Source organism: Pongo pygmaeus, chromosome X, assembly GCF_028885625.2.
Source record: "Pongo pygmaeus isolate AG05252 chromosome X, NHGRI_mPonPyg2-v2.0_pri, whole genome shotgun sequence".
Lineage (NCBI taxonomy): Eukaryota > Metazoa > Chordata > Mammalia > Primates > Hominidae > Pongo > Pongo pygmaeus.
In genome coordinates this window covers 106,994,474-107,021,115 of record NC_072396.2, presented here as the reverse complement: position 1 = coordinate 107,021,115, position 26,642 = coordinate 106,994,474, and the positions used below count along the sequence as shown (strand labels likewise).

Sequence of the window (26,642 nt, the reverse complement as noted above, 5' to 3'; positions counted from 1 at the left end):
CATTAAGAGGTCGAGGTGGGAGGATCACTTGGGCCCAGGAGTCCGAGACCAGCCTCGGCAACCTAAAGAGACTCCCGTCTCTACAAAAATAAACAAACAAAAAAAATTAACTGGGTGTGTTGGTATGCACCTGTGGTCCCAGCTACTCGGGAAGCTGAGCTGGGAGGATCGCAGGAGCCCCGGGAGGTTGAAGCTGCAGTGAGCCATGATCGCGACACTGTACTCCAGCCAAAAAAAAAAAAAAAAAACATGAGCAATTTCTAGTGTTAAATCTGAGACAAGATAGCTTCATCACGTTAAGTTTTAAAAATACATTTATTGTCTATATTTAAGATATGCAACATGATGTTCTAAGATACATACAGAAAGTAAAGTATTAGTTACTATATAGTGAAGAAAATAAACATATTCATAATGCCACATAGTTACCCATTTTTTTGTGCATGGCAAGAACAGCTAAAATCCTCTCATTTAGCAAAACACCTAAGTATATTCATTTTAAAACTTTCTCAAGTTTCAAGAAATTGATTATTTTTAAAAATCTCCCCATTCAGCCAGAATCTCCATCTCTTTCCCTTCAAAGTTAAACTACCAAAAGGAGTTTTCTACATTTCCTGTTAAAATTCTTCACTTCCCCCTGCACTGTGGCTTCTGTCCCCAGGACTGCAATGAACATGATCTTACCAAGGTTGCAATCCACCTATTTGTCACTATGTCCAGTTTTTTGTGTAAATGTATTAACCTGTTAAGTATTACTTTTAATGAGCTCCTAAAATATGCATGCTTGTGTAGTTGCTTCTTTCACCTAACAACAGAGCCTTGACAGTTTCCCAGGCTCTGGAGCATGATGTACTGAACATAAATCCAAGCTGTCCCACTCCCTAACTGTGCAGTCTCAGGTAAAATTTTTATTCTATCTGCTCCTTAGTTTTCCATCTACAAAATGGAGATCAGCAACAGTTTCACTTTGTAAGGGTGCTGTGAGAATTGAACGACTCAATAGCTAAAAAGCACTTGGCACATAACATATTGTAGCCATATTTGTTTCTCTGTCTTTACTGGCCATTAGTATCTACTATCTCTGTGGTAAAGACTCATATTTACTCACAATCAATGACCTTTGAGGTGTGGTTTTAGTGAGACAAGCAGGTTATAAAACTAAATGTAGAATGAGATCTTATATTTTGTAGATAAGTATATAAATGTATTCATTTCTGCATAAATTTATAAGTACCTGCATAAGAAAACTTGTGAAAGAATATTATACAGATATAAGCATTAGCACGTATTCTCTTTGAAATACTCTCAAGATATTTGGAGAGCAGGTATTCTCTTTTGTTTTAGAGTAATGCTGTTTATTTCATTTCTTATGTATTTATAACTGTAATAAATATCAAATGCTCCTGCAATTATACAAAAACATTGCCAGGAACATTCAAGCATTCCTTACCCCACCCACAGGAAAGAGATACACATTTAGAATGAAGAATATCCCTGAAGCTCAAGAATAAAGATCCTGAGGGAGCCACTTCCAAGTATACGAGGATATATTTTCCCCTAATTCAAAACTAAAGCAATAATTATCAATATTTTATACACCATGACATTCTAGGATTTAAAACCTAGTAGTTTTACACATTTGTAGTATTGTGCCCTCATGGATACACATTCAATAACTCCTCCCACTTTGAATTACCCACTGGTGCAGATTAAATTCTGGTTCAGAGTGCTGCAGGTGGTAATGGTATGAGGGTCAAGGGATTGTGACTTCTCTCTCCTCTTTATCTGCACTCTTTCTTTATTTGAGACTCCATAGGAAACTATTTTTCCAATATCAGTATAGAAGCTCAAATAATGGGGCAAAAATGATACAGAATTAAAGAAATGGTTTGATGATCTTTTCCCTCTTCCCACATTGCTTGGCAAAGCCATCCTGCATCACAGAAATAGCCCCAAAGCTTCATTTATAAACTAAATGTAAGTATATGCTACTTCTTCCTGCTCCATTACCAGCTGGTCTCTGTGGTAGTTATGCTGTTTGGTTTAGATGACAGTCATCACTTCTCTGGGAAGGAGAAGAAAAGTGGGCCAGGATGAACATTTGTTGAAGACTAGGTGCCATCTTCTCTGTATAGGATTTCTCTAGGTGCCATCTTCTCTGTGTAGGATTTCTCATTTACCCCACAGGACAGTTCTGTAAGTAAGGCATCATGAGCTCTCAGTGGTTCCCTTTTCCAGATGACCATGGGCAAGCTGACAGAGGTTAAGGAAGTTTTCCAGTGTCACACATCAAGTAAAAGGCAGGAATGAGGTTCCAGCTTTTGTCCTCTTTAAAATGTTCCATGCATTTTCAACAGAGGATATATTGCCCCCAAGGGGCTGAGAATTGGTTTTTAAGGGTAGGGAGATAGTAGACATTAAAATGGTTTGTGGCACTACATAGGACCAAAATACATAAACAGTTAACACTATATCTGTGGTATTAAAATTTCACATTTCAGGCAAGAAGGGATTAATAAGGAGGAAAAACATGTCTAATAAGGCTCCTTTGGATAATGAAAGAAGGTTGGGAAACATTTAATGCGCCCATTGATATCTTCTGTAGATAATGGGCCACCAAGGCTTAGGGGCTGGTCATTTCGCACCACCCCATGGATGCCTGCTCAATAACCCCTTTAGATGATGATGCTGATGATGATAATGGACATTTAATTATAAGTTACTTGAGTAGTATTTTCATTAATCTTAACCTTTACTCAAGTAATTTATAATTAAATGTCCACTTTATATCAGGTTATAGAAAGTTAGGAGAAGTTAAATAAATCAGGGAAACTTTGTTGTTAAGGTCTGAAATTTCACTAAAGCTTCTGCTACAGATCTTCACAACCCTGTGCTCAGAAGATCCCCCTGACTCCCTGAGCAGAGCCTGCAGACTGACATGGAGAGCTACATGGAATCTAGGCAGAGCCACTGCTCAGGCACACATGGAGCTCCAGGGCCCTTGGACTGCTGGGCACCCCAGCACCAGTGGCTGTAGCTCTGGCAACAAGAGAGGCCAGGCTCCCTGGAATGCCTCCAGTATAGGGGCTAAATCCACGGGGCTGAGGAGCAGATGGACTGCAGGCCTCACCTCCATTGTACCTTGCTGGATAATGCCCACTGGGCTGGGTCCCTAGCATGGCCACTCCAGCCTCACTTGAGCTCTAGGGCCAATAGCAGCCCTGTATTTCCCTGGAATGGAGCTCTCAGTGGTAGCAGACGGGTCCACCAGTCTTGGCAGGGTGATTAAGGACTAATGCAGGCCCCCAGCACAGCACAGCTGCCTTACAGAAAAGTGGCCAGACATTTTTCCACATAGAACTCTGTCCCCACTACTTCTTACTGGGCAGGGCCTCCAGACTTGGGACTCCAGCCACCCCACCCATGTCTGGGCTCTTGGGCCAGTAGCAGATCCCCCTGGGGGATCTGTACTTCCCTGGGACAGAGCTCTCAATCGTAGCAGGCAGGTCTGCCATTTTTGCTGCTCTGCAGCTCCTGCTCCTGTTTCCCTCAGGCTCAGGAGGGAGCCAAAAGACTTAGGACTAATGCAGTCCTCCAGCACAGTGCAGCTGCTTTTTGGATAAGAAGGCAGACTCTCTTCCACATGGGCCCTGGCCCTGTTACTCCTCAGTGGGCAGGGTCTCTCAACCCGGGCCCCCAGAACAACCACCTTGTCCCCGCCCAAACGTTTAAGTCAGTGGCAGCTCTGTCATTCTCTAAGGAGGAAATCACAGAGACAACCCACAGCCCCTCTCATTGCAGCTGCAGTGGTACTGCCCTTACTGCCTTTGGGCTGGGGAAGGAACAAAGGTCCAGGTCGCATTGCTGGTACCACCAGCACACCACAGCCACCATATGGGGAGGAGCCCAGTCTGTCTTCCCTGTGAGGCCTCACTCCCTACTCTTCAACAGGCAAGGCCCCTGGCTTGGGACTACAGGGCAGCTACGCCACCCCCAACTGAGCATTCCCACTGGCAGTGGCTCTGTGTTTCCCTGGGGTGGAGTTCCCAGTGGCAACAGACAGCCCCTTTACCACTGCCACTGCAGTGGTTTTGACCTTGTTGTCTTTGGACTGGGGAAGGAACAAAGAGCCTGAGGGCATTACTCATGTCTCTAGCATGCCACAGTCACCATATGGAGAGAAACTCAGTCTCCCTTTCGTGTGAGTCCCTGACTCCTTACTCTTCACCAAGAAGGGCCCCCAGCTCAGGCCCATGGCACAGCCACCTCACCCTCTAGCTGAACACTTGCATTAGCAGACGCTCTGCATTTCTTTGAGGTGGGGCTCCCAGAGACAACTGAAAGTCCCTCGGACACTGCCACTGCAAAGGTACTGCCCTCGATGTCCTTGGACTGTGGAAGAAACAGAGACCCCTGAGTGCCTTACTCACACCTCCAGCATGCTGCAGTTGCTGTAAGAAGAGGCCAGTCTGTGTTCCCCATGGGCCCCCAGGCTTGAGCCCACAATGCAACCACCCCACACCAGGCCAATCACTCTGATTGACAGCGGTTCTGCATGTCTCTGGGATAGAGCCCCAAGAGACAAATTAAAGGCCCTCTGCCACTGCCACTGTCAAGGTTCCTGTTTGCCCCCATGCTGTGGAGGGAACATAAAGGCTGAGCTTACCCCGGGGCTGCAGTATGACGTCCAGGAGTGCCAAACCCAGATCTGTAGCCAGCACTTGAGTGGGAAAGGAGCCTACACTCTCAGAGCACTGAGAGAGAGAGAACACAGCTGCAAATGTGGGCAAATACAGAGTAGTCCTGTGACCGAACAACAGTCTACCTATCAGCCAGCATGCTTAAGCACCATCTACTGGATCACAGCCCAAACTTCAACACAAAAAAATACTTTAATATATCCCCTGTGAAACCAAAGACAATAATTCAGCTACAAATAAATACCCTGCACAAAGCATTAGCCCTCTGAAAACATCGAGAAATGAAGGTAACTGACTACACTCAAATTACACCACAGTTAAGGGTACACAAGCCCACACACATGAGAAACAATCGGTGCAAGAACTCTGGCAACTCAAAAGCCAGAGGGTCTACTTACCTCCAAATCACTGCACTAGTTCCCCAGCAATGTTTCCTAACCAGGCTGAAAAGGCTGAAATGACAAAAATAGAATTCAGAATATGGATAGGAATGATCATCAACATTCAGGAGAAAGTCAAAACCCAATCCAAGGAATATAAGGAATACAATAGAACTATATAGGAGATAAAAGATGAAATGCTGTTGTAACAAAGAACCAGGCTGGGCATGGTGGCTTACGCCTGTAATCTCAGCACTTTGAGAGGCCGAGGTGGCCAGATCACTTGAGGTCAGGAGTTCGAGACCAGAGTGGCCAACATGGCGAAACTCTGTCTCTACTAAAAGTATAAAAATTAGCCAGGCATGGTGGCATGTTCCTGTAATCCCAGCTCCTTGGGAGGCTGACGCAGGAGAATCACTTGAACCCGGGAGGCAAAGCTTCCAGTGAGCCGAGATTTCACCACCGCACTCCAGCCTGGGTGACACAGCAAGACTCTGTCTCAAAACAAAAACAAAAACAAAACAAAAAAACAAAACCACAACCGATATGACAGACCTGAAAAACTCACTTCAAGAATTTCATTAAAAAAATCACAAGTATTAACAGCAGAGCCCACCAAGCTGAGGAAAATATCTCAGAGCTCAAAGACCAGTTCTCGAAAACAACTAAGACAAAAACAAAAAACAATAAAGAAGAATGAACAAAACCTCTGAGAAACATGGGATTATATAAACAGACAAAACCCATGACTCATTGGCATCCCTGAAAGAGAAGGAGAGAAAGAAAGCAACTTGGAAAACATATTTGACAATATCAGCCACAAAAATTTCTCCAAGCTCACTAGAGAGCCCAAAACTCAAATTCAGGAAATGCAAAGAACCCTGCAACATACTATACAAGACAATTATCTCCAAGGCACATAGATTCTTCAAAGTCAAAATGAAAAAATATTAAAGGCAGCTATAGAGAAGGGGCAGGTCACCTACAAACGGAAACCCATCAGCCTAACAGTGAAGTCTCAGCAGAAACCCTACAAACCAGAAGAGATTAGGGGCCTATATTCAACATTCTTAAGAAATTCCAACCAGGAATTTCATATTCCATCAAAGTAAGCTTCGTAAGCAGAGAAATAAATCCTTTTCAGACAAACAAATGCTAAGGCAATTCATTAGCACCCTACCTACCTTACAAAAGATCCTTAAGGAAGTGCTAAATATGCAAAGGAAAGACCGTTACCAGCCACCACAAAAACAGACTTAAGTACACAGACCACTGACACTATAAAGCTACCACAAAATCAAGTCTGCAGTAATAACCAGCTAACAACGTAATGACAGGATCAAACTTGCACATATTAATATTACCCTTAAATGCAACCAGGTTAAATGCCCCAATCAAAAGGCATAGAGTGCCAAATTGGATAAAGCAGCTAGACCCAACTGTATGCTGTCTTCAAGAGACCCCATTTCACATCCAATGACACCCAAAGGCTCAAAATAAAGGGATGGAGAAAAATCTACCAAGCAAATGGAAAACAGAAAAAAGCAGGGGTTCTTTTTCTAATTTCAGATAAAACAGACTTTAAAGCAACAATGATCATAAAAGACAAAGAAGGGCATTAAACAATGGTAAAGGGTTCAACAAGAAAACCTAATTAGCCTAAATATATATGCACCAACATAGGAGTACCCAGATTAATAAAGCAAGTTCTTAGAGACCTATGAAGAGATTTAGATAACCACACAATACAAGTTGGAGACTTCAACATCTCATTGATAGTATTAGACCATCGAGGCAGAAAACTAACAGATATTCAGCACCTGAACTCAACAGCTGACCAGATGGACCTAACAGACATCTACAGAACTCTCCACCCAAAAACAAGTATATACATTCTTCTCATATGCACGTGGCACATACTCCAAAATTAACAACATAATCGGCCGTAAAAGAATCCTTATCAGCTGGGCGTGGTGGCTCATGCCTGTAATCCCAGCACTTTGAGACGCCAAGGCAGGTGGATTACCTAAGGAGTTCAAGACCAGCCTGAGCAACATGGTGAAACCCCATCTCTACTAAAAATACAAAAATTAGCTGGGCATGATGGCAGATGCCTGTAATCCCAGCTACTCAGGAGGCTGAGGCAGGAGAATCACTTGAGCCCGGGAGGTGAAGGTTGCAGTGAGCTGAGACAGCACCATTACACTCCAGCCTAGGTGACAGAGTGAGACTCCATCTCAAAAAAAACAAAAACAAAAACAAAAACAAAAAAACCTTATCAAATTCAAACAAACCAAAATCATACCAAACACACTCTCAGACCTCTCAGGCTATATTACAGTAGAATAAAAATAGAAAACAGTATTCAGAAAATTGCTCAAAACTATAAAATTACATGGAAATTATACAAAGTGTTTTTTTTTGTTGTTGTTGGTTTTTTTTTTTTTTTTTTTTTAGACAGAGTCTCTCTCTGTCGCCCAGGCTAGAGTGCAGTGGTGTGATCTCGGCTCACTGCAACCTCCGCCTCCCAGGTTCAAGCGATTCTTCTGCCACTGCCTCCCGAGTAGCTGGGACTAGAGGTACGTGCCACCACGCCCAGCTAATTTTTTTGTGTTTTTAGTAGAGACAAGGTTTCACCATATTGGCCAGGCTGGTCTTGAACTCCTGACACAAAGTGTTCTTTAATAACTCTTGGGTAAACAATGAAATTAAGGCAGAAATCAAGAAATTATTTGAAACTAATGAGAACAAAGATACAACATATCAGATAATGGAATCTTTGGGACACAGCTAAACCAGTTTTAAGGGTGAAGTGTTAAATCTCCACATCAAAAAGTTAGAATGACCTCAAATTAACAACCAAACATTACACCTAGAGTAACTAGAGGAACAAAAGCAAACCAACCCCAGAGCTAGCAGAAGACACAAAATAACCAAATCGGAACTGAACTGAATAAAATTTATTTGCACAAAAACATACAAAAGGTCAATTAGTCCAAGTTGGCTCTTCAAAACAACAAATAAGATTGATAGACTGCTAGCTACATTAATAAAGAGATAAGATAAACACAATCAGAAATGACAAAAGGGACATTACTACTGACTCCACAGAAATACAAAAAAAAAAAAAAAAAAAACCCTTACAGACTACTTTGAACACCTATATGCATAAAAACTAGAAAACCTCGAATAAATGAATAAATTCCTGGAAACATACAACTCCCCAAGATTGAACCAGGAAGAAATTGAATCCCTGAACAGACAAATAATGAGCTCTGAAATTGAATGAGCAATAAAAAGCATACAAACAAGAAAAAGCCCAAGACCAGATTGATTCACTGCCGAATTCTACCAGATGTATAAAGAAGAACTGAGACCATTCCTACTAAAACTATTCCCCAAAATTGAGGAGGAGATACTTTTCCCTAACTCATTCTATGAGACCAGCATCATCCTGATCCAAAACCTAGCAGAGACAACAACAACAACAAAAACTTCAGGCCAATTTCTTTGATGAACATAGATGCAAAAATCCTCAACAAAATACTAGCAAACTGAATCCAGCAGAACATCAAAAAGCTAATCCATCATGATCAAGTAGGCTTTATCTCTAGGATGCAAGATTGGTTGAACATATGTAAATCAATAAATGTGATCTATCACATAAACAGAACTAAAAACAAGACATGATCATCTCAATGTATGCAGAAAGGCTTTCAATAAAATTCAACATCCCTTCATGATAAAACCCTCAATGAACTAGTCGTTGAAGGAACATATCTCAAAATAAGAGACATATATGACAATCCCACAGCCAATATCATATTGAACAGCCACGAGCTGGAAGCATTACCCTTGAGGACTGGATGCCCACTCTTGCCACTCCTATTCAAAATAATTCTGTAAGTCCTAGCCAGAGCAATCAGGCAAGAGAAAGAAATAAAAGGCATCTAAACAGGAAGAGGGGAAGTCAAACTATCTGTTTGCAGATGATATTACTCTGCACCTAGAAAACCCCATAATCTGCCCTAAAGCTCCTCGAACTTCAACTTTAGCAAACAAAATAAGTGTACAAAATCATTAGCATTTCTATACACCAACAATGTCCAAGCTGAGAGCAAAGTCAAGTATGCAAATCCCATTTACAATTACAAAAACAGAAACAAAAACCTAGGAATACAGTTAACCAGGGAGGTGAAAGATCTTTACAAAGAGAATTACAAAACACTGCTCAAATAATTCAGAGATGACCCAAACAAATGGAAAAACATTCCATGCTCATGGATAGGAAGAATTGCTATTGTTAAAATGGCCATACTATCCAAAGCAATTTATAGAATCAATGCTATTCCAATCAATCAATGACATGCTTCACAGTATTAGAAAACACTATTTTAAAATTCATATGGAACCAAAATAGAGCCCAAATAGCTAAGGCAATCCTGAGGAAAAGTAATAAAGCCAGAAACATCATGTTACCTGGCTTCAAACTATGCTACATAGCATACCTGACTTTGAGCAGCTACAGTAACCAAAACAGCATCACACTGGTACAAAATCAGACACAGAGACCAATATAACATAATAAAGAGCCCAGAAATAAAGCCACACACCTACCACCATCTGATCTTTAACAAAGTCATCAGAAACAAGCAATGGGAAAATAACCCCCTATTCAATAAATGGTGCTGGTATAACTGGCTAGCCATATGCAGAAGATTGAAACTGGACCCTTTCCTTACATCATATACTAAGCTCAAGATGGATTAAAGACTTAAATGTAAAACCTAAAACTATAAAAAGTCTTGAAAGCCAGGTGCGGTGGCTCACGCCTGTAATCCCAGCACTTTGGGAGGCCGAGGCGGGCGGATCAAGAGGTCAGGAGATCGAGACCATCTTGGCTAACACGGTGAAACCCCATCTCTACTAAAAATATAAAAAATTAGCCGGGTGTGGTGGTGGGCACCTGTAGTCCTAGCTACTCGGGAGGCTGAGGCAGGAGAATGGTGTGAACCCGGGAGGCGGAGGTTGCAATGAGCCGAGATCATGCCACTGCACTCCAGCCTGGGCGACAGAGCAAGACTCCGTCTCAAAAAAAAAAAAAAGAAAAGAAAAAAAAAGTATTGAAAAAAGCCTGGGAAATAGTATGCTAGACATTGGCCCTGGCAAATATTTTATGATGAAGAAACCGAAAGCAATTGCAACAATACCAAAAATTAACTAATGGAACCTAATTAAATTAATAGCTTCTGCACAGCAAAATAAACTATCAACAGAGTAAACATACAACCTACAGAATGGGAGAAAATACTTGCAAACTATGCATCCAACAACGATCTAATATCCAGAATCTATAAGGAACTTCAACAAACGTATAAGCAAAAAACAACCCTATTAAAAAGTGGGCAAAGAACATGAACAGATACTTTTCAAAAGAAAACATATGCGTGGCCAATAAGCATATGAAAAAATGCTCAACATCACTAATCGTTAGATAAATGCAAATCAAAACTACAATGATATACCATCTCACACCAGTCAGAAGGGCTAATATTAAAAAGTCAAAAATTACAGATGCTAGCGAAGTTGTGGAGGAAAGGAAATGCTTATTACACTTCTGGTGGGAATGTAAATTACTTCAGACATCGTGGAAAGCAGTGTGGTAATTTCTCAAAGGACTTAAAATGGAATTTCCATTCAACCCAGCCATCCCATTATTGGGTATATACTCAAAGGAATATAAATTCTTCTACTATAAAGTGACATGCACACATTCCACAGCACTATTCACAATAGCAAACTCATGGAATCATCCTAAATGCTCATCAATGGTAGACTGGATAAACAAAACGTAGTACATACACACCATGGAATACTACACAACCATAAAAAGAATGAGAGCATGTTCTTTGCAGCAGCATAGATGGAGCTGGAGGCCATTATCTTAAGTGAACTAATATAGGAACAGAAAACCAAATACAACATGTTCTCACTTATAAGTGGGAGCTAAACATGAGTACACATGGACACGTGTACTTGAGAATAGAGGGTGGGAGAGGACTGAAAAACTACCTATCATGTACTATGCCTATTACCTGGATGATGAAATGATCTGTACACCCAACCCCTGTGACAAGCAATTTACCTATATAACAAACCAGCAAATATACCCCTGAGCCCCTAGCCTAAAGTAAAAGTTTAAAAGTATTAAGTGAATAAAGAAATGAATTATACTTGAATATAAAAATAAAAGAAATAGCAACTCTCATACTGGGATATTAGGAGTATATCTGATAAATATTATTCTGATTTCATTATATTAATATAAAATTTTACAGTATCTGAGTTTTTAAAAGGATGCTTTCAAAATCTTATTAAGAAATTCTTGCCAAGACATTTGTGTATATGAGCAAGTGTTACAAATATCATTTATTATAGAAACTATGGTAAGGGAGCTTAATTTTTACCACTAGGATACTGGGGAAATAAAGTTTACAGCATCCTACGATGAAACACCAGTTAATATAAAAATATTGAACGTATATTGTAACATAATTTCGAATGTTACAGAAATTTATTTCCATGAAAAGATGCTAATAAAGATTTAAGAGGGGTACAAAAACTTGAACAAGTAGTCTGGATCCATTTTTCCCTCATTTAGGTCTCTGATTTTCCAGTGGTCAAAGAATAAAAATTAAAATGACCTTTTTCTTCTGATATAGAGCTCTCTTTTCAGCACAGTAAGAGATAACGAATTCTGTCTTGAGCCCATCAATGTCCCTGGGAATACTGAGAATGTCCGCTTTGCCACCCAGAGTTCCAGAAAGCTCTGTAAGGTGGGCTTGGGCCACAGCCTCTCCCTCCCACCTTCCTGCTCGCGATGTTCTAGCTGTAGTTCAGCCTTCTGTCACGAGAGGGCACCACGGTACCACCATTATCGAACTCTATCAAGAAGGGTCTGCAAGGAGCAAAAAATAACAATACCTCCCTTAAAACTTAGCTTATGAATCTGATTACAGAGTAATTCTAATTCTGTCAGAAAAAAACCTGATGATAGGTGTAAAATAAGTCTGTATATATGTATGGCATCAACAATGAAACGCCAGACAGCTCTAGCACACGTTGGCAATCATTAGCATTAATAGGTCAGTGCAAGGCAGGCAGAAGGTGACTGAGAGAGTATGGGCGTGCCTAAGTGGGTCCTGGGCAGCTGCGTCCATAATGTCCTGGAGAGGGGATGAGTGAGAGGGAGTGAGAGGTTTGAGAAGCCTGTACAAGGGTAGGGTAATGGAGGGTGAACACCCAGCTCTCTGGAAGGGACCCCTCTACAGTGTGGACACCTCAATCTACACTGAGGAAGGAAGAGATAAATCAATGAATTCGATGTAGATTTGGGATGAACAGCAAATAGGACTGTTTTTAATATGCATGTGAATTTTCCAAACAGAATTGTTATTATAATAAATATTTTCATAACATTCATTACTCTGTAAAATACACTTCTGTTCATTAAAAAAGAACGACAAAGATGAAGATAGCTGTGATGCCTCCTGGTGGCCAGAGAAATTATTGCACATCTGGGAGTAGAGTTGGGGCAGGGGAGGGAGGAAGAGAGGGTGGGATCTAATTAATGGCATCAGGAACAGCATTCTGGAATTTTTCACATACTTGTCACAATTTGTGTGTATCCATTTATCTAGGTTATTTTTTAAAAGTACATTTTCTGGGATATATCAACCTTTTTCTTTCATTTGGAATTTTTCAACATCAATAATATTGTTACTTAAAAACTATATGGGTCATAATTAAAAAAAAAAGTTTAGCAGATCACGAGGTCAGGAGTTCAAGATCAACGTGGCCAACATGGTGAAACCCCATCTCTACTAAAAAATACAAAAATTAGCCAGGCGTGGTGGAGGGCGCCTGTAATCCAAGCTACTTGGGAGGCTGAGGCAGGAGAATCACTTGAAACCAGAAGGCAGAGGTTGCAGTGAGCCAAGATTGCACCACTGTACTCCAGCCTGTGCAACAAGAGTGAAACTCCATCTCAAAAAAAAAAAGTTTAATACTCTGGGATCATGTAATGGCAGACCCCAAGGAGATGAGATCATTCACAGCCCCAAAAGCATGAAGACAAAATGAGAAAAACTTTAAAATAATCAAAATTAACTGTTGATAGGGAGATAACAAGGGTATTTTACTGGTTTACTTAGTCACACCTAAAATCAGTAACCTTATATGAATAACGGTGGTGATATTGGGTAATTTGACTGATACTTAAGATTATAGAAGATGAAATACATTTAAAAACATCTTGAGGTGTGTGTACTATCCCTTGAGGAAGATTAAAGCATTAACAGGCCTGGAGGCATCAAGTCAAAATAGAAAAATACCTTAAGTATTCCAAAGTTAACTGCTGATCTGGAAAGAACAAGTTGTCTCTCTTATTTGCATAAACTTTCCTAAAGGCAGCACCCTGATGTGAATAATGGTCATAGTGATGGGTACCTTGGATGGCAGTTAAGATTAAAGGAGATGAGATGTAACGGGCATTTGCTTACAGTAGTTCAGTGCATGTTACTTTCCCTCTCTCCAGCTCACTTGTCTCAAGGCCAACACCTGAGCTTCTGCCTGAGCCCATTCACCACTTCAAGGATCAGCCAACTCATGTGGCCCTACACCCATGTCTCTTGGTACAAAGCATGAGATTTCACCTCCTCTGCCCTCATCATTACCCAGAGGGGTTGTGGAGTGGGGACCTGTGGGGAACAATAGCTGGGGAGTGGAATCTGGCCATTTCTCAAGGCCTGGAAGCCCATCTTCTAAAAGGGAGGCTGCCCAGAGCCATCTAGGAAGGGTGAGGGATGGAACCTCATTCCAATCCTGCCACTTTCCTGGGGAGGTGACTTAGGTTCTGTGAGGCTGAGCTTGGTCATCTGTGAAATGGGATTGACCATACCATCTCTACAGAGCTGTCCTGGGGGGTAAATGAGAAAACCTCTTGAGAATATACGGCATGGAGTTGGACCTCAATTATCTTTAAATGTTGGGACACAGCAGTAGGGACTGGCTGGGCCTCAGGGTTAAGGCAGGCATTGTGAAAAATCATTTCTCATTATTTCCCTTTATAAGAAAACAGATAGTTGAAGAAAGCAAATGTTCCTGTGATATGCCTTGAGTTCAAAATTTTGTAGACAGTAGTTTCTCTACTTCTTGGGTGTTATCAGAAGCTGATAAGAGCTGTTCAACATCATTCCCCTGAGCTGACCCAAATCCAGTTTCCCTTGCCTGGAATACAGGCATGTCTTTGAACTCACCTGGTGATCTCAGTGATAGATAGCAAAGTAAGCAAAGTGTGATGTCTGCCTAATGGCTCCTTCTGGACTGCTTAGTATTTTAATGTATGTATAGGAAAATTCTGGACCCATCCTGCAGTCATCAGTGCAGGAGTCCTCAGGTCATGTATTATCCAGCCACATCACACCAGGATTTCAGCCACCTGCTGCCTTCTGGAGAGGCACAAATCCAACAGTTAGCAGAATTTTTTACACATAATTGTCTATTCTTTTGTTAGGTAATAACTAAATGTTTATTGAGCTCAGATTTCATGCTGTCCCGGTGGAGGCATCTCATTAGCTCTAAAGTGGAAATGAGAGGGTAAGAAAGGATATGAATATATGGGCAACTTCAAATGTTAAATTTGAGATGAGATGGCTCCTTCCCATTATTTTTTCTTTTGAATTTTTCTACTGCCCATTAATGTTTAAACTTGATCAAGTTTCAAGTAATTTAAGATTTTCAAATGTCATTCGTTGGACTTACCAGCATCCATTGCAACCACATGATGGAGATATCTCTTCTGTCTCTCTTTATTGCTCTCTTTCTTTCTCTCTTTGTCTCCTCCTCTTTCTTGGTTTCTTTTTCTTTACATTCAAAGTTCCATAAAGAGTTTTCTACATTCCCTGTTAATATTCTCCACTTTCCACTGACTATCCCACTGCACTATGGCCTCTGTCCACAACATCAAGTAACACATGTGAACTCAAACACCTCTGAAGTGCGTTTCTTGTGCAATTAAAAAATAATAAATGAAATGGAAAAGTGTACTCATGTCATAACAACCATCATACAAAATTAGATCAGGTTCTAAATGAGACGCATCCTTAAACCAATCAAGGGATTTCGATAGTAGTTTGGACATATGAAAACTAACTGCAGGGAATCACTGTCTTCTTTCATCAGCTTGGCCCAGATTAGGTTCCAGATGTACAGGGTAACCCCACATGAGTTACAATTTGAGTTAAGTACAAGTAGTCTGGACAAATAGAAGGTGTTTCATGAAAGAATACACTAAGTCATTGTTTTAGGCTAGTTCACTCCAGGGAAACTCTAGGTGTTTGAATACATCAGGAAAAAAATGGGGCTTGAAAATAGTATCTGCAGATTTTATTAATGCTCCCTACAGCATATAAACTGGGTAAATGAGCCTGTCTGTTTTGGCAAGTTGGAAAGAGAGTATACATGACAGGTAGGCATGTATGGCAAATCCCACTGTTGAAATCTGAACATGTATTTGTTCTCCTTATGTTTCTTCCTTCCTCTTATTCCATGAGGTAGTCATGCATTTAGAGATAAAACTGTAAATTAAAAGTAAAACCTTAAGCCCCCCAACCGACTGAACAAACCTCCTCATGGCCAAGAGGACCCCCCCAAAATCCTTAAAACTGAGTTCCTGGGCATGACAGGAAGTGGGGTCAGATACAACTTGTTATGCTCCCTCTCTTTTGTGGTTTAGATACAACAATTGACCAGCATTAATGTTAAAATAGAGATCATAAGACTGGCAGAACAGACTCTTTGTGGCAATAAGATATCAAATTATAAATAAGACCTAAGGCCATGCCAGGCAAGGGTTAAGTCACACACTCTACACTTAAAGAATAAACTGTGTTCTAATTGACACAAGCTTTCCTTTGCATTTTTCTCCAGCAGCTAAACAAGTACTGGCCTCAAGATAAGCAATATTAAAACAACTTGCAGCTCATCCACCACTAGATGCTGATCCCCAGCCCCTGTTCCACCAGCAATAGCTACAGTTTTGATTGGACAAGGGACTGATTTTGGTAACTTTCTTCTGATTAGAAGATCACCAACCATGGACCGGTTCTGGCCAGTTTAAAGAGGGCAGGACTTGAGTGCCTTTGTGTTCTGAAAAGTTCTTTTAACATATAAGGCCTAATTGTAATACATTTAAATGTGAAGTCTCCACCCCAAGGCGAACCTGGTCCATATGTATAACAAACATGTTTGTTCAGTTACCCATGTGCCAGGACCCCCTTCATTAATATTCATAGCTCCTCCTATAACGTGTTGAGTATGTATCTTTGTCCAACCCCTTCAGCTTAAATTCCTGTCTTACCTCTCACTCCCTCAAAGTGCGTGCTTCTGGGTTTCTTCCAATGGCTACATTCCCAGCCCGTCAGAATGGCCACTCTGCAGGCTGTAATCTTTTATAAGAAATAAAGCTATCCTTTTTAAAATCTATAAATTGGTGATATTTCAGTTAACAAAATCATACCATTAAAAATACCATATTTCATGTGTAGATCTATACAAATGTAATAAAAATATAGAGAAATGTCTTAAAAATGTAAACCCCAAATTTTACATAGTGGTTACCTGTGAGGAAGAAGGAAACTAATTAATTAGAGAACACTTCAAAGTGAATTTTAATTGCATATGTTTTATGTTAACATAGAAGGTTCTTATATTCTATAATTTTGTGTATTTCTGAAATATTTAAGAAAAACTACCGTTTCTATATTTGATTCTGAATTCAAAAGAGATCCCTACTAATTTGAAATTTTAGGAAACATAATGAGCTTCAGGATAAATTAATCAATAACCCCATGGCTGATTAATTTTTTAAAATGTATCATTTTTGTGAATTACCTCCCATTTTATTCTCTATGCAGACATGTTTAATGTATATGCATTACACAGGGATTTCATTTATCTGCAGACCTAACATTTGCTAAAGATCATTAAACTAGTTATTAATTGTGCCCAAATATTCTACCCACTCTATCTGACTCCAAAGCCACACCTCCCCACTATCGGGAAATAAAATCTTTTCCTGTGAAAGGGTTGAGGCCAGGAGAGAAGTGACTCCCCATGGTTCTGTACATAAGGACAGATCTGGTATTTGGGACCCAGCTCTCCTGATATCATCTGTTTCCCAGCAGACCCATCTTCATGGTCTGTCATTCTGTGCTGTCTCCTTTCTGAGGCTCAATGAGAGGCTGCTATTCCAATGTCCAAATAGAAGGTAAATGAAGATGTTAGAAAAGGACATCAAATAAAAAATAATGAAATTATTTTTTCTCCTCCACTCCACGCATCAGGTAACTTCTACAAAGAAAAGACAGAAAAGCTTTTCTCTCATAGAAATATGTAAACATTTTATTTCCTGCTGCTTCAACTCTAATTGACCTCTAGGAGATGTTCATGTAAACTACGTCTTTTGTGGAAGAGAAAACACAGGGAAAGCCAATACATATATTTGTTGTAGCATTACATGTCAGACACTTCGCATAGGTTTAAGCATTATACATTTTCTTCCCACAACAGTTCAGCCAGGTGTCTATCAATATGCCCATGTTACAGATGCCCCAGTTAAGGTTCACAAGGGGTTACTCACTATTATCAGGTCACATATTTAAGTAGAAGCAGGAATAAGATCTACCAAATATATATATTTATATATATATGATAAATACACTCATTTATATATATTATATATTATATAATATACAAACAGGCCCAATTACATGTGTTATTTAGCAAATTGAGATGAATATTTTTAAAGTTCTGTTTTCATCCAGTATAATAGGCTAGGACATAAATCTGCATTACTTTAGTTCTTTAGTTATTATAATTTCACTTTTTTTTTTTTTAGATGGAGTCTTGCTCTGTCACCCAAGCTAGAGTGCAGTGGCGTGATCTCAGCTCACTGCAACCTCTGCCTCCCGGGTTCAAGCGATTCTCCTGCCTCAGCCTCCCGAGTAGCTAGGATTACAGGCGCATGCCACCGTGCCCAGCTAATTTTTGTATTTTTAGTAGAGATGGGGTTTCACCATCTTGGCCAGGCTGGTCTCAAACTCCTGACCTCGTAATCCACCCGCCTCGGCCTCCCAAAGTGCTGGGATTACAGGCGTGAGCCAACTCGCCCAGCGAACTTCCAATGTCTTTAAAAGTTTAAAATCCCTTTTATCAAAATAATTAATAATTGAAAGGGTCCAGAAACATCTATATAGAATAAAGAACAACAGAAAAAACACTATTACAGTTAAATAGAATAGATTTCCATATTCCTCTTGAGATAGCCAAATTCTGTTTGATGGTTGAAGCAGGAAGTACAAGATCTGATTGGTCCTCAATATACGTAGAGTAAATATTGAAGACTATACTGTAAATGGCAGATATTAACAGGACTTTATTGACCATGCCATTGAAAGAGCTGGGCACTCAGGCACTTACCACTGTTCAGGGCACATTATCACCCATGAATGTATGAATTAATAAATTTGTGAGATATCTTAGGATGGGGTACATATTTTCCTTATATTCTAAATAGACAAGATCTTAATATCACCACATTGGGCAGTAGGTTACTCTGGCCTCAAATGACATTTTCTCTTCTCTTAAAAATTATCTCCCTTTGAATGCAGTGTTTTCCAGATGTTATAAACTGTGCTAACACCACCAATCGAATTTTGTCAGATCCACTTCCTGGGTATTAAATGCATCCTCCCAGGTCAAAGGACTCAGGGCAGCCCAGGAATCATCTCCTGCATCTTCTTTACTCCCTACCTTGAGTAAGTTGGCAGAGAGATGAATTTAGAAAGAAACGAAAGGGGCATTGTGGGCCCACCTAGTAAATCACTGAAGGCATCCAACAAGGATGCAGAGTGATAGGGTCAATTTTGCACGTGGGAACATGTGAAGATACCATGACTAAAATCCAGAAATAAACCATCACATCCCAGGAGGAAATCCTGCACAGAGATTCTACAGAACACAGTTGAAAAGGTCATGTAATGTGGACAACAGGAAAGCTGCCCATTTGAGTAAATTGTGGTGAGCCATGAGTCTACAGCAGCAGAGTTGCCTAAGCAGAAGGAGGCATTTGGTCAACACATGCAGCTCTGTTGGGGTAGGATCACAAATTTAACTCTACAGAAATAACTGCAAAGATGCAACATGTAAATGATAGTAAAGGTGAGTGTTAAATTGTGCCTAAATTTGTCAGAGCAGTGTTGAATTGTGATACAATTCACTGAGCTGATGAAAGGAGCTGAGGCAACAGAGGAGAAAAGCCTCATGAAAAATCTCAGGGAGGATACAAGGAGAAAACAAATGAAAGCATGGAAAGTGTGACCTCCTGGAGAGAGTGTTCTGGCTAAGAATGTGCCTCCAGGAGGAAGGCATAAATATGCTGGCAGATGGGAGACCATCGGACCTGGGGTCAGAGAGAAACTATAGTAGGTGTATGATTTCCAGACAGCCTGAGGACCCAATTAGTGGTAAATCCTTCCTCTTGACATTTGCTTCTCACTTTAATGAAGGCTTAGGGCACTGACATCAACCACTTCACTATTTTCAGTGCTCCTGTCTCCTTCCTGCGCCCATGGACCTGTGAGAGGTCACTTCTGTTCTCACCAAATTTGTGTAATTTCAGGGTGTAAAGATGACATGCAGCATATCACCGAAGCAAATGTGTTCTTCCACAATCAGTCGCAAATCTGGATGGCCTCAGACCTGGAGTGCCCAGTTATCTCAGAGCCCTGTCTGCTCCCCTGGGAGGCCCTCACTCTTCACTTCAGTCAGGCTGGACTCCCTGTTCCCTCTCTATTTCATGAGGCACAGGTGTCTTCTCCAGGAACCAGCAATCTCTATTCTAAGAATCTATTCCAAACATACATTCCAAAAAGACAAAAAGGCAGAAGAACAAGGTCATTCCTAGAAGTACAATTTGTAACAGGACAAGACTATAAATAAGACAAATGTCCACTAAAAGGGGATTGATTGAATAAGGTGCATCTACATCTTAGAGTACAATGCACATATACCAAGCAAGGAGGACTCTCTTTCTCTACTGCCATGTAATGATTTTCAGGATATACTATTAAGTGAAAGAAGCAAGGCACAGAAAAATGTGTGGAGCTGTTGCTGTTCAATATCGTAGGCACTGACCACGTGTGGTTATTTAAACAAGGTATTTTAGATATATTTTATTTTAGACAAAACTAAAAATTTAGTTCCTCAGTTACATTCACCACATTTCACATATTCAATACCACAGGTAGCTAGTTTGACAGTGTAGATACAGAATATGTTCACCTCTACAGAAATTCTATTGGACTCCACTAATGTAGAACATGCCACCTATGAAATAGGAGAAGTCTAATATAAACATTACATTTGGTTATAATATTATAAATTTGAATCTTAAAACAAAAATTGATCAATAGCCTGGGCAACATAGCAAGATGGCCTCTCTACTAAAAATTAAAAAGAAAAACATAGCTGGGTGTTGTGATGCATGCCTGTGGTCCCAGTTACTGCAGAGGCTGAAATGGAAGAATTACTTGAGCCTGGGGAGTGGAGAGGCTGCAGTGAGCTGTGATTGTGCCACTGCATTCTGGCCTGGGTGACAGAATGAGACCCTGTCTCAAAAAAAATTGATCAAAATGACTGCATGTAAGGGATGGAGGAACAGCCCAGGATGGAAGGGAATCATGTGTATTCCCTTAAAAACATAATACATATTTGCTGGATCCATGCACAGAAAAGGACAAGAAACAGTGACCAATCTAATAGCAACGAGCAACGCTAGCCTCCAGATTGAATTTACTAAAAACATTTCCCATGAAAAGGAATCAGGTTATTTGGAGAAGTGCTTTATTCCAGGTCTGGGTAGGAATTGTAGCTGATGATGCTGGACGCAACTAACATACCAGAAGACATGTCAAAAAGACCAGAAGCCAAACTAGAGGGGCTCCCACTTCACGAAGATAAAACTATTTGAAGGTCAAATAAAATAATGCAATAGAGTCAATCAAGACAAACATAGAAGTATCTAGATCTAATGAAAATACTCTAAAAGAAAAACAAACAAATTATATTTAATGCTCACATTTGTAGGATCCTAGGGAAACATCTCATTATTTCTTCTCACGGGAACACAAACATCTGGTTGAAGGAAGCAAGTATCTCTGTAATATGCCTTAAGTTCAAAGTTTTAGAGAAAGAAAGTATTCTGTATTTTGAAGTATTTCATTGTCTCATACAAGCTACTCAACATCATGCTTCTGAGCACACCCAAATCCAGCTTCCCACGTTGTGGGTAGGGGCAGTGTGCAAGACAGGCATGACTGGGAACTCACCTGGCAGGCTCAGAGATAGATAGCACCAGGGATGCAAGGTTTGTTGTTTGCCCAGAGGCTGCTTCTGGGCTACTTGCTATGTTAATATATTTATAGAAAAATTCTGGACATGTCCTGTAGTCACCTGTGCACAGGTCCTCAGGTCATGCATTAGCCAGCCACAGCAAACAGCATTTCAGCCACTTGCTGCCTCCCTGAGGGACAAAAATCTTAGCATTACTGGCATACCTTTGACACACAATTATCCATTCTTTCATTTGCCAATTACTAAATGTGTATATGATATATATATAACCTTTAAATTCAAATTTTGGAAAAGGGTTTTCTACATTCCTCATTTCCCTTCGATTGCTTATCCCACTCTACTATATCTTCTGTCCATATGATTGCAATGAATGTCCTCTCACCAAGGTCATAATCATCCACCTTTTCTCATTATATCTAGCTTTTCATATAAATATATTAATATACAAAATATTCATTTTAGTAACCTCCCAAAGTAAGCATGCTTGCGCAGACTGCTTCTTTCACCTAACAACAGAGCTTTGACAGTCTCCCAGGCTTTGGAACATGATGTACTGGACACAAATCTAAGCTCTCCCTCTCCCTAACTGTGTGGTCTCAGGCAAAGTCTTTATTCACTCTGTACTTCAGATTTTCATCTACAAAATGGGAATTAGTAACAGTTTCTACCTTGTAAGGGTGCTCTGAAAATTGAATGACTCAATGCCTAAAAAGGACTTGGCAAAGAATATGTTTTAGCTATTTTAATTTCTTTTCTTCTGTCTTTACTGGCCATTAGTATCTCTACTATCCCTATGGTATAGACTCATGTTTATTCATAATCAATAAACTTTGAGGTATGTTCTCAGTGAAACAAGCAAGTTATGATATTAAATGTAGGATGAACCTTATCTTTTGAAGATAAGTATATAAATGCATACATTTGTGAATAAATTTATAAGTACCTGCATAAGAAAACTTCTGAAATATTACACAGATGAAAACATTAGGATGTTTATTTCAACATTCTTGATCTATAAATGTGAAAAAGAAGTGGCTGTAGACCTTGGTGGGTTTCATTTCAGTGGTGGGGTGGGGGAACAAAGCACCATTAGATGAGCAATGAGGACTGAGGTGGAGGAATGTGAGTTGAGTATTGAGAATTCTTCATAGAACTTTGGTTGCAATGGAGAGAATATATGTAAAGAGAACCATAACTGTGGATGTAGAGAGGGGTCCAGGGTATTAAATTATGTTTTAAAATTATCAATGATAAGAGACCCTTTCAGGTTGAATATTAAGAGGAAGGGGCCATCTCTTTTTAGATCTACAAACTGAATTCACCATGCCCCTATTTCCACACTTTACTTTCTTGTTTCTATTCTGGGGAAGCCTAAAACTTCACAAAAGGGGTTGTGTAGAGTTTGGCCTTAATGTCTATTAACTGTAGGGATGAATGGATGGTTGGATGGATGGATGGATGGATGGATGGATGGATGGATAGATGCAAGATGTGTCAAACAGCTGCTGGTAATTTATGGTATTTTATCTCTCAGGACAGAGTTCTCACACAAGTGACTGAATCTGTGGCATTGCTGGCTGAGAGCAGGCAATTTTTCAGGTCTCTGCAACGGATGGCAGCAAGATGGGAGCACCCAGCTTCAGTGTTCAGAAGCAGATTTAGGCCGACTTCCACACCTTACATCCTGGAGGGATCCACCCTGACTTGAGCAGGTGAGGTCACAGACAGGCTTGCTTTCCACAATGGGGAAAAGATTACAGCCTGCTCAGAAGCGTGTTGTGGTCCAGCTCTTGTGTCATTCAAAAAGACTCCACAAAGTGCAGATCCAGATCCTCTCCAAACTTGAACTCAACCAATGTCATGGAGAGACATTCTTAATCCCCTTCTATGAAAACAGTGTCATTAGAAGCACCTAGAGGCCACACACACACCCTGGAAATGTAATGCCAGCAGTAGCTCTAGAACCTGCAGACTCATGTGCCTGTTGCTCATTGTTTTTAGGGTACATGTGAAAATGGACCATTTTGCAATAAAAATATAATGCAATGATGATTATTAGAGCATTTTGTATACTAGGGAATTTTTTAAGTTATCTAAACATCAAATTAAATATAATGACAAAGAATTTCCATCTGTCATATCATCAAAGTATAAAAAGAAACCATTCAGGATTCCAGTAAGGTGGGCATGCAGGGAAGTCTACCCTGTTTCATATCGGTGGTGGGGATGTCATTTAGTACAACCTCTTTCCAGGTTGATTTGATAATTTCTATTAAAGACTCTATGCATCCCCGATCTGCATGTGTTTAGGGCCTGCTCCTTCAAGTATTCATCCTCAGCATGACCCCTGTCCCTCTGAGAGTGCATATTCTTCCTGATACAGGAACTGTCTGCGGACTCCAGTTTCTAAAGCAATGGCCCAGACACACTCCCTTGTCCACAGAGTAGGAAATTTAGGTCTGACAAGGCTGTCTTTCAGAAGAGAGACAGAACTGGGAGCTTGGCTTCAGAGCTGAAGATACAGATTTCAGTAGTGGCCTGGGTCAGCAGGAAAGCAAGATTTGCTTGGTTATGGTGTGATGTGCAGCTCAGTGTCACAGTCTGCTTGGGGGCATATAGGGTGCCGGTCCCTGCTTTTCCACTTAGTGGCAGGATGCTCCCCAGCCAGGTTGCTTAACCTGCAAACATCACTGTTTCTTAAGCTACAGAATGGTGTAGAGATTATATCCTCTACCTCCCAGGAATGTTGTGGGAAATTCATGATAGAAAAGTACCAGAGTTCAGGAAGGGTGAGTCCCCATGGCTCCCTGAGGCCAGAGGTACTGCCCTTCTGTGGGACTTTATGTTACAATCACCCTATGACAATGCACAAATAAATGGTCATTCAATTACAAAAGAGTACAAGGACTTATATTTACTCAGTTCATCCAATATCAATTATTATAATAATCCACAATGTAAACTGGAAAGTAACCACGTGGAAATCATTTCTCCTTCCTTCCCATCTAAGGTCTCAGAAGTGCTTTCCCAGATGTGATCTCATTAACCTCTATATCGATCTGAAAGGTGTTAACCAAAACTGGCCAGCACAGGGGAAATGATTCACCTAAGGCCTTATAATGGGCCTGGCCCCCCGTGTTCTATTGCATTGTTTTTCTGCAAAGCCTAATCTTGCGGGGTTACATTATACATATTTTTCTTTCTTTCTCTTTTCGTTTTACCAAAAGATAAAAATATATACTTTTTTATTGTTAAGAAACATTTTCATAAATAAGTACTTATTTCATTCCTTACTGAAATGGCTTTTTTCTTACTGACCCATTGAAACCATGTTGGCTATGTTCAACATAACTAGAGATATCTTTGGCATTTTCTTCCCTTAGCTTCATATCTTGTAGAATATCTTGTACAAAAAAGTAGATTTACAGAAAAACATACATATAAATCACTTATTAATCTCCAAATGTAGTAAAATAACATAGCAAAAACTTTATCAAATCCATTTCGTGCACAAACTGGACAGATCTGTTACGTATAATCTCTATATGCATCTGCAGTGTTTTATAAATTGGTGCTTTGACATCAAAAAGGTTTACAAAAAGGCCCCTCTAGTAATATCAATGACTCGGAATGATCTCACTATCATTGCATCTCAAATTCCCTTGAATTTATACTCATCACTGTCATATCACCATTCTTACAAAAGTGGTTATTTTAAGGAAAAAGATGCAGTGTGATTATAAGTAACATTCAAAATTTCATGTTATCAAGAGTTAAGCAGAGTACTAATTTTCCCTTTATAAACACATGCACATCCATGTAGAAATTCAAAGTCAAACTGTGTAAAGTGCTTTTATTGACGGAAGGCATCACACACATTCCCAAGCAGCATTGTTCCCATGAGAAACTGAAAACGTATTTCTTTGAATCTAGAATGCAGCTTCCCTCTTCCAGGTGTAACCATTCAGAGTTTTTCCTGGAGCGATTCCAGCTTGTTTCCTCTTGGTGCCTTCCTTAAGAAATTTTGCAGCTGTTTCTGGTGCAGTTTTTGGGTGGGCTCTGGGGTGGACAGACGATCTTCACTTTGCAGAGGCTGCTCCTTTTGTGAGTGGAGCTGGTGGTGAGGGAGTAGGAGAGGCCTCGCATCATCCTGGCATTCAGGCCCTTAGCCATGGAGAAGGACTTGAGGTGACTTCTTAAGGCAATGGGGAGCGGGAGCTTGTCCACCAGATGCACAGGTGTGCAGGACACGATGGTGCGGCAGCAGAGGTCTTGCAAGCTCAGTACCTTGCTCGACCTTCCGAGCCAGTTCAACCTGTGCCGCAGCAGCACGATCCTGGCCAGCTCCGTGAAAGACTCTATGATGTTGAAATTGCACAGAGGGCTGACCTCAAAGAAGGTCACACCCAGGCGCTCGGCGTAGGCCTGGGCCTGCTCCCTGGGCACCTGCCTCTTGAATGCCAGATGTAGGCGATTCCCCACCAGGATTTTAGGGACACCAGGGGCATGTTCATCGATCTTCTTAATCCATCGATCCATACCCTCGAAAGACCAGCGGTTTGCAATGTCGTAGACCAGGATCACTCCTTGTGCACCACGAGAGTAGGAGCGGAATATGGTACAAAATCTTCCCTGCCCCGACGTATCCCAGAGCTTCAGCTTCACCCGCTGGCCGTCCAGCAGGATGGTGGTCGTCTTGTAGTCGATTCCCCCCAAGTGACTGTACGGGGACTCGGCTGTGCCGTCCTGCAGGCTCTCCAGGATCTCGCCCTTGCCCACGTCGCTGTCGCCCACCAACAGGAACTTGAGCAGGAAGTCGTAGGCCTGGTCGGGGCTGCCCGGGGCGCTCATCGTGCTGGCCCCGCCCCCCGCCTGGGCCAGACCAGCAGGGTTGTGCGCAGAGGCGGTGCCGGGCCTATTTTTCTTGAGAAATTAACATAGAACATAAAAAATGGGATGGGGAAGTCTATGAAATAAAGTGAAATGAGGTGGTGGCTTTGATGGTTTTCTTTTACAAACCCTGGGAAACTGGTTCAGCGATTGTTTTCCTTTTTCTTACCCAGCACAGAGTAGTGACACAGCAGTTAAT

At 40.7% G+C, this 26,642-nt stretch overlaps 1 protein-coding gene across 22 annotated transcripts in view; it reads right to left on the bottom strand.

Moving 5' to 3' along the window:
• Positions 1-296: 296 nt before the first annotated feature.
• The window catches only part of LOC129023809 (ras-related protein Rab-40A-like), a 194,516-nt gene continuing 168,170 nt past the window's right edge, over positions 297-26,642 (bottom strand). For 16 of the 22 annotated variants that reach the window (XM_063660307.1, XM_063660304.1, XM_063660306.1 and 13 more), the window contains one exon: positions 22,300-26,476. In XM_063660307.1, coding sequence (XP_063516377.1) covers positions 25,568-26,404 — 837 coding nt within the window. In that variant the 5' untranslated portion in view covers positions 26,405-26,476 and the 3' untranslated portion in view covers positions 22,300-25,567. Of the gene's footprint in view, positions 4,755-5,098; positions 5,153-22,299; positions 26,477-26,642 lie in introns of those variants that run through there. The other 6 variants (XR_010125409.1, XR_010125377.1, XR_010125395.1 and 3 more) reach the window with 3 other exon arrangements.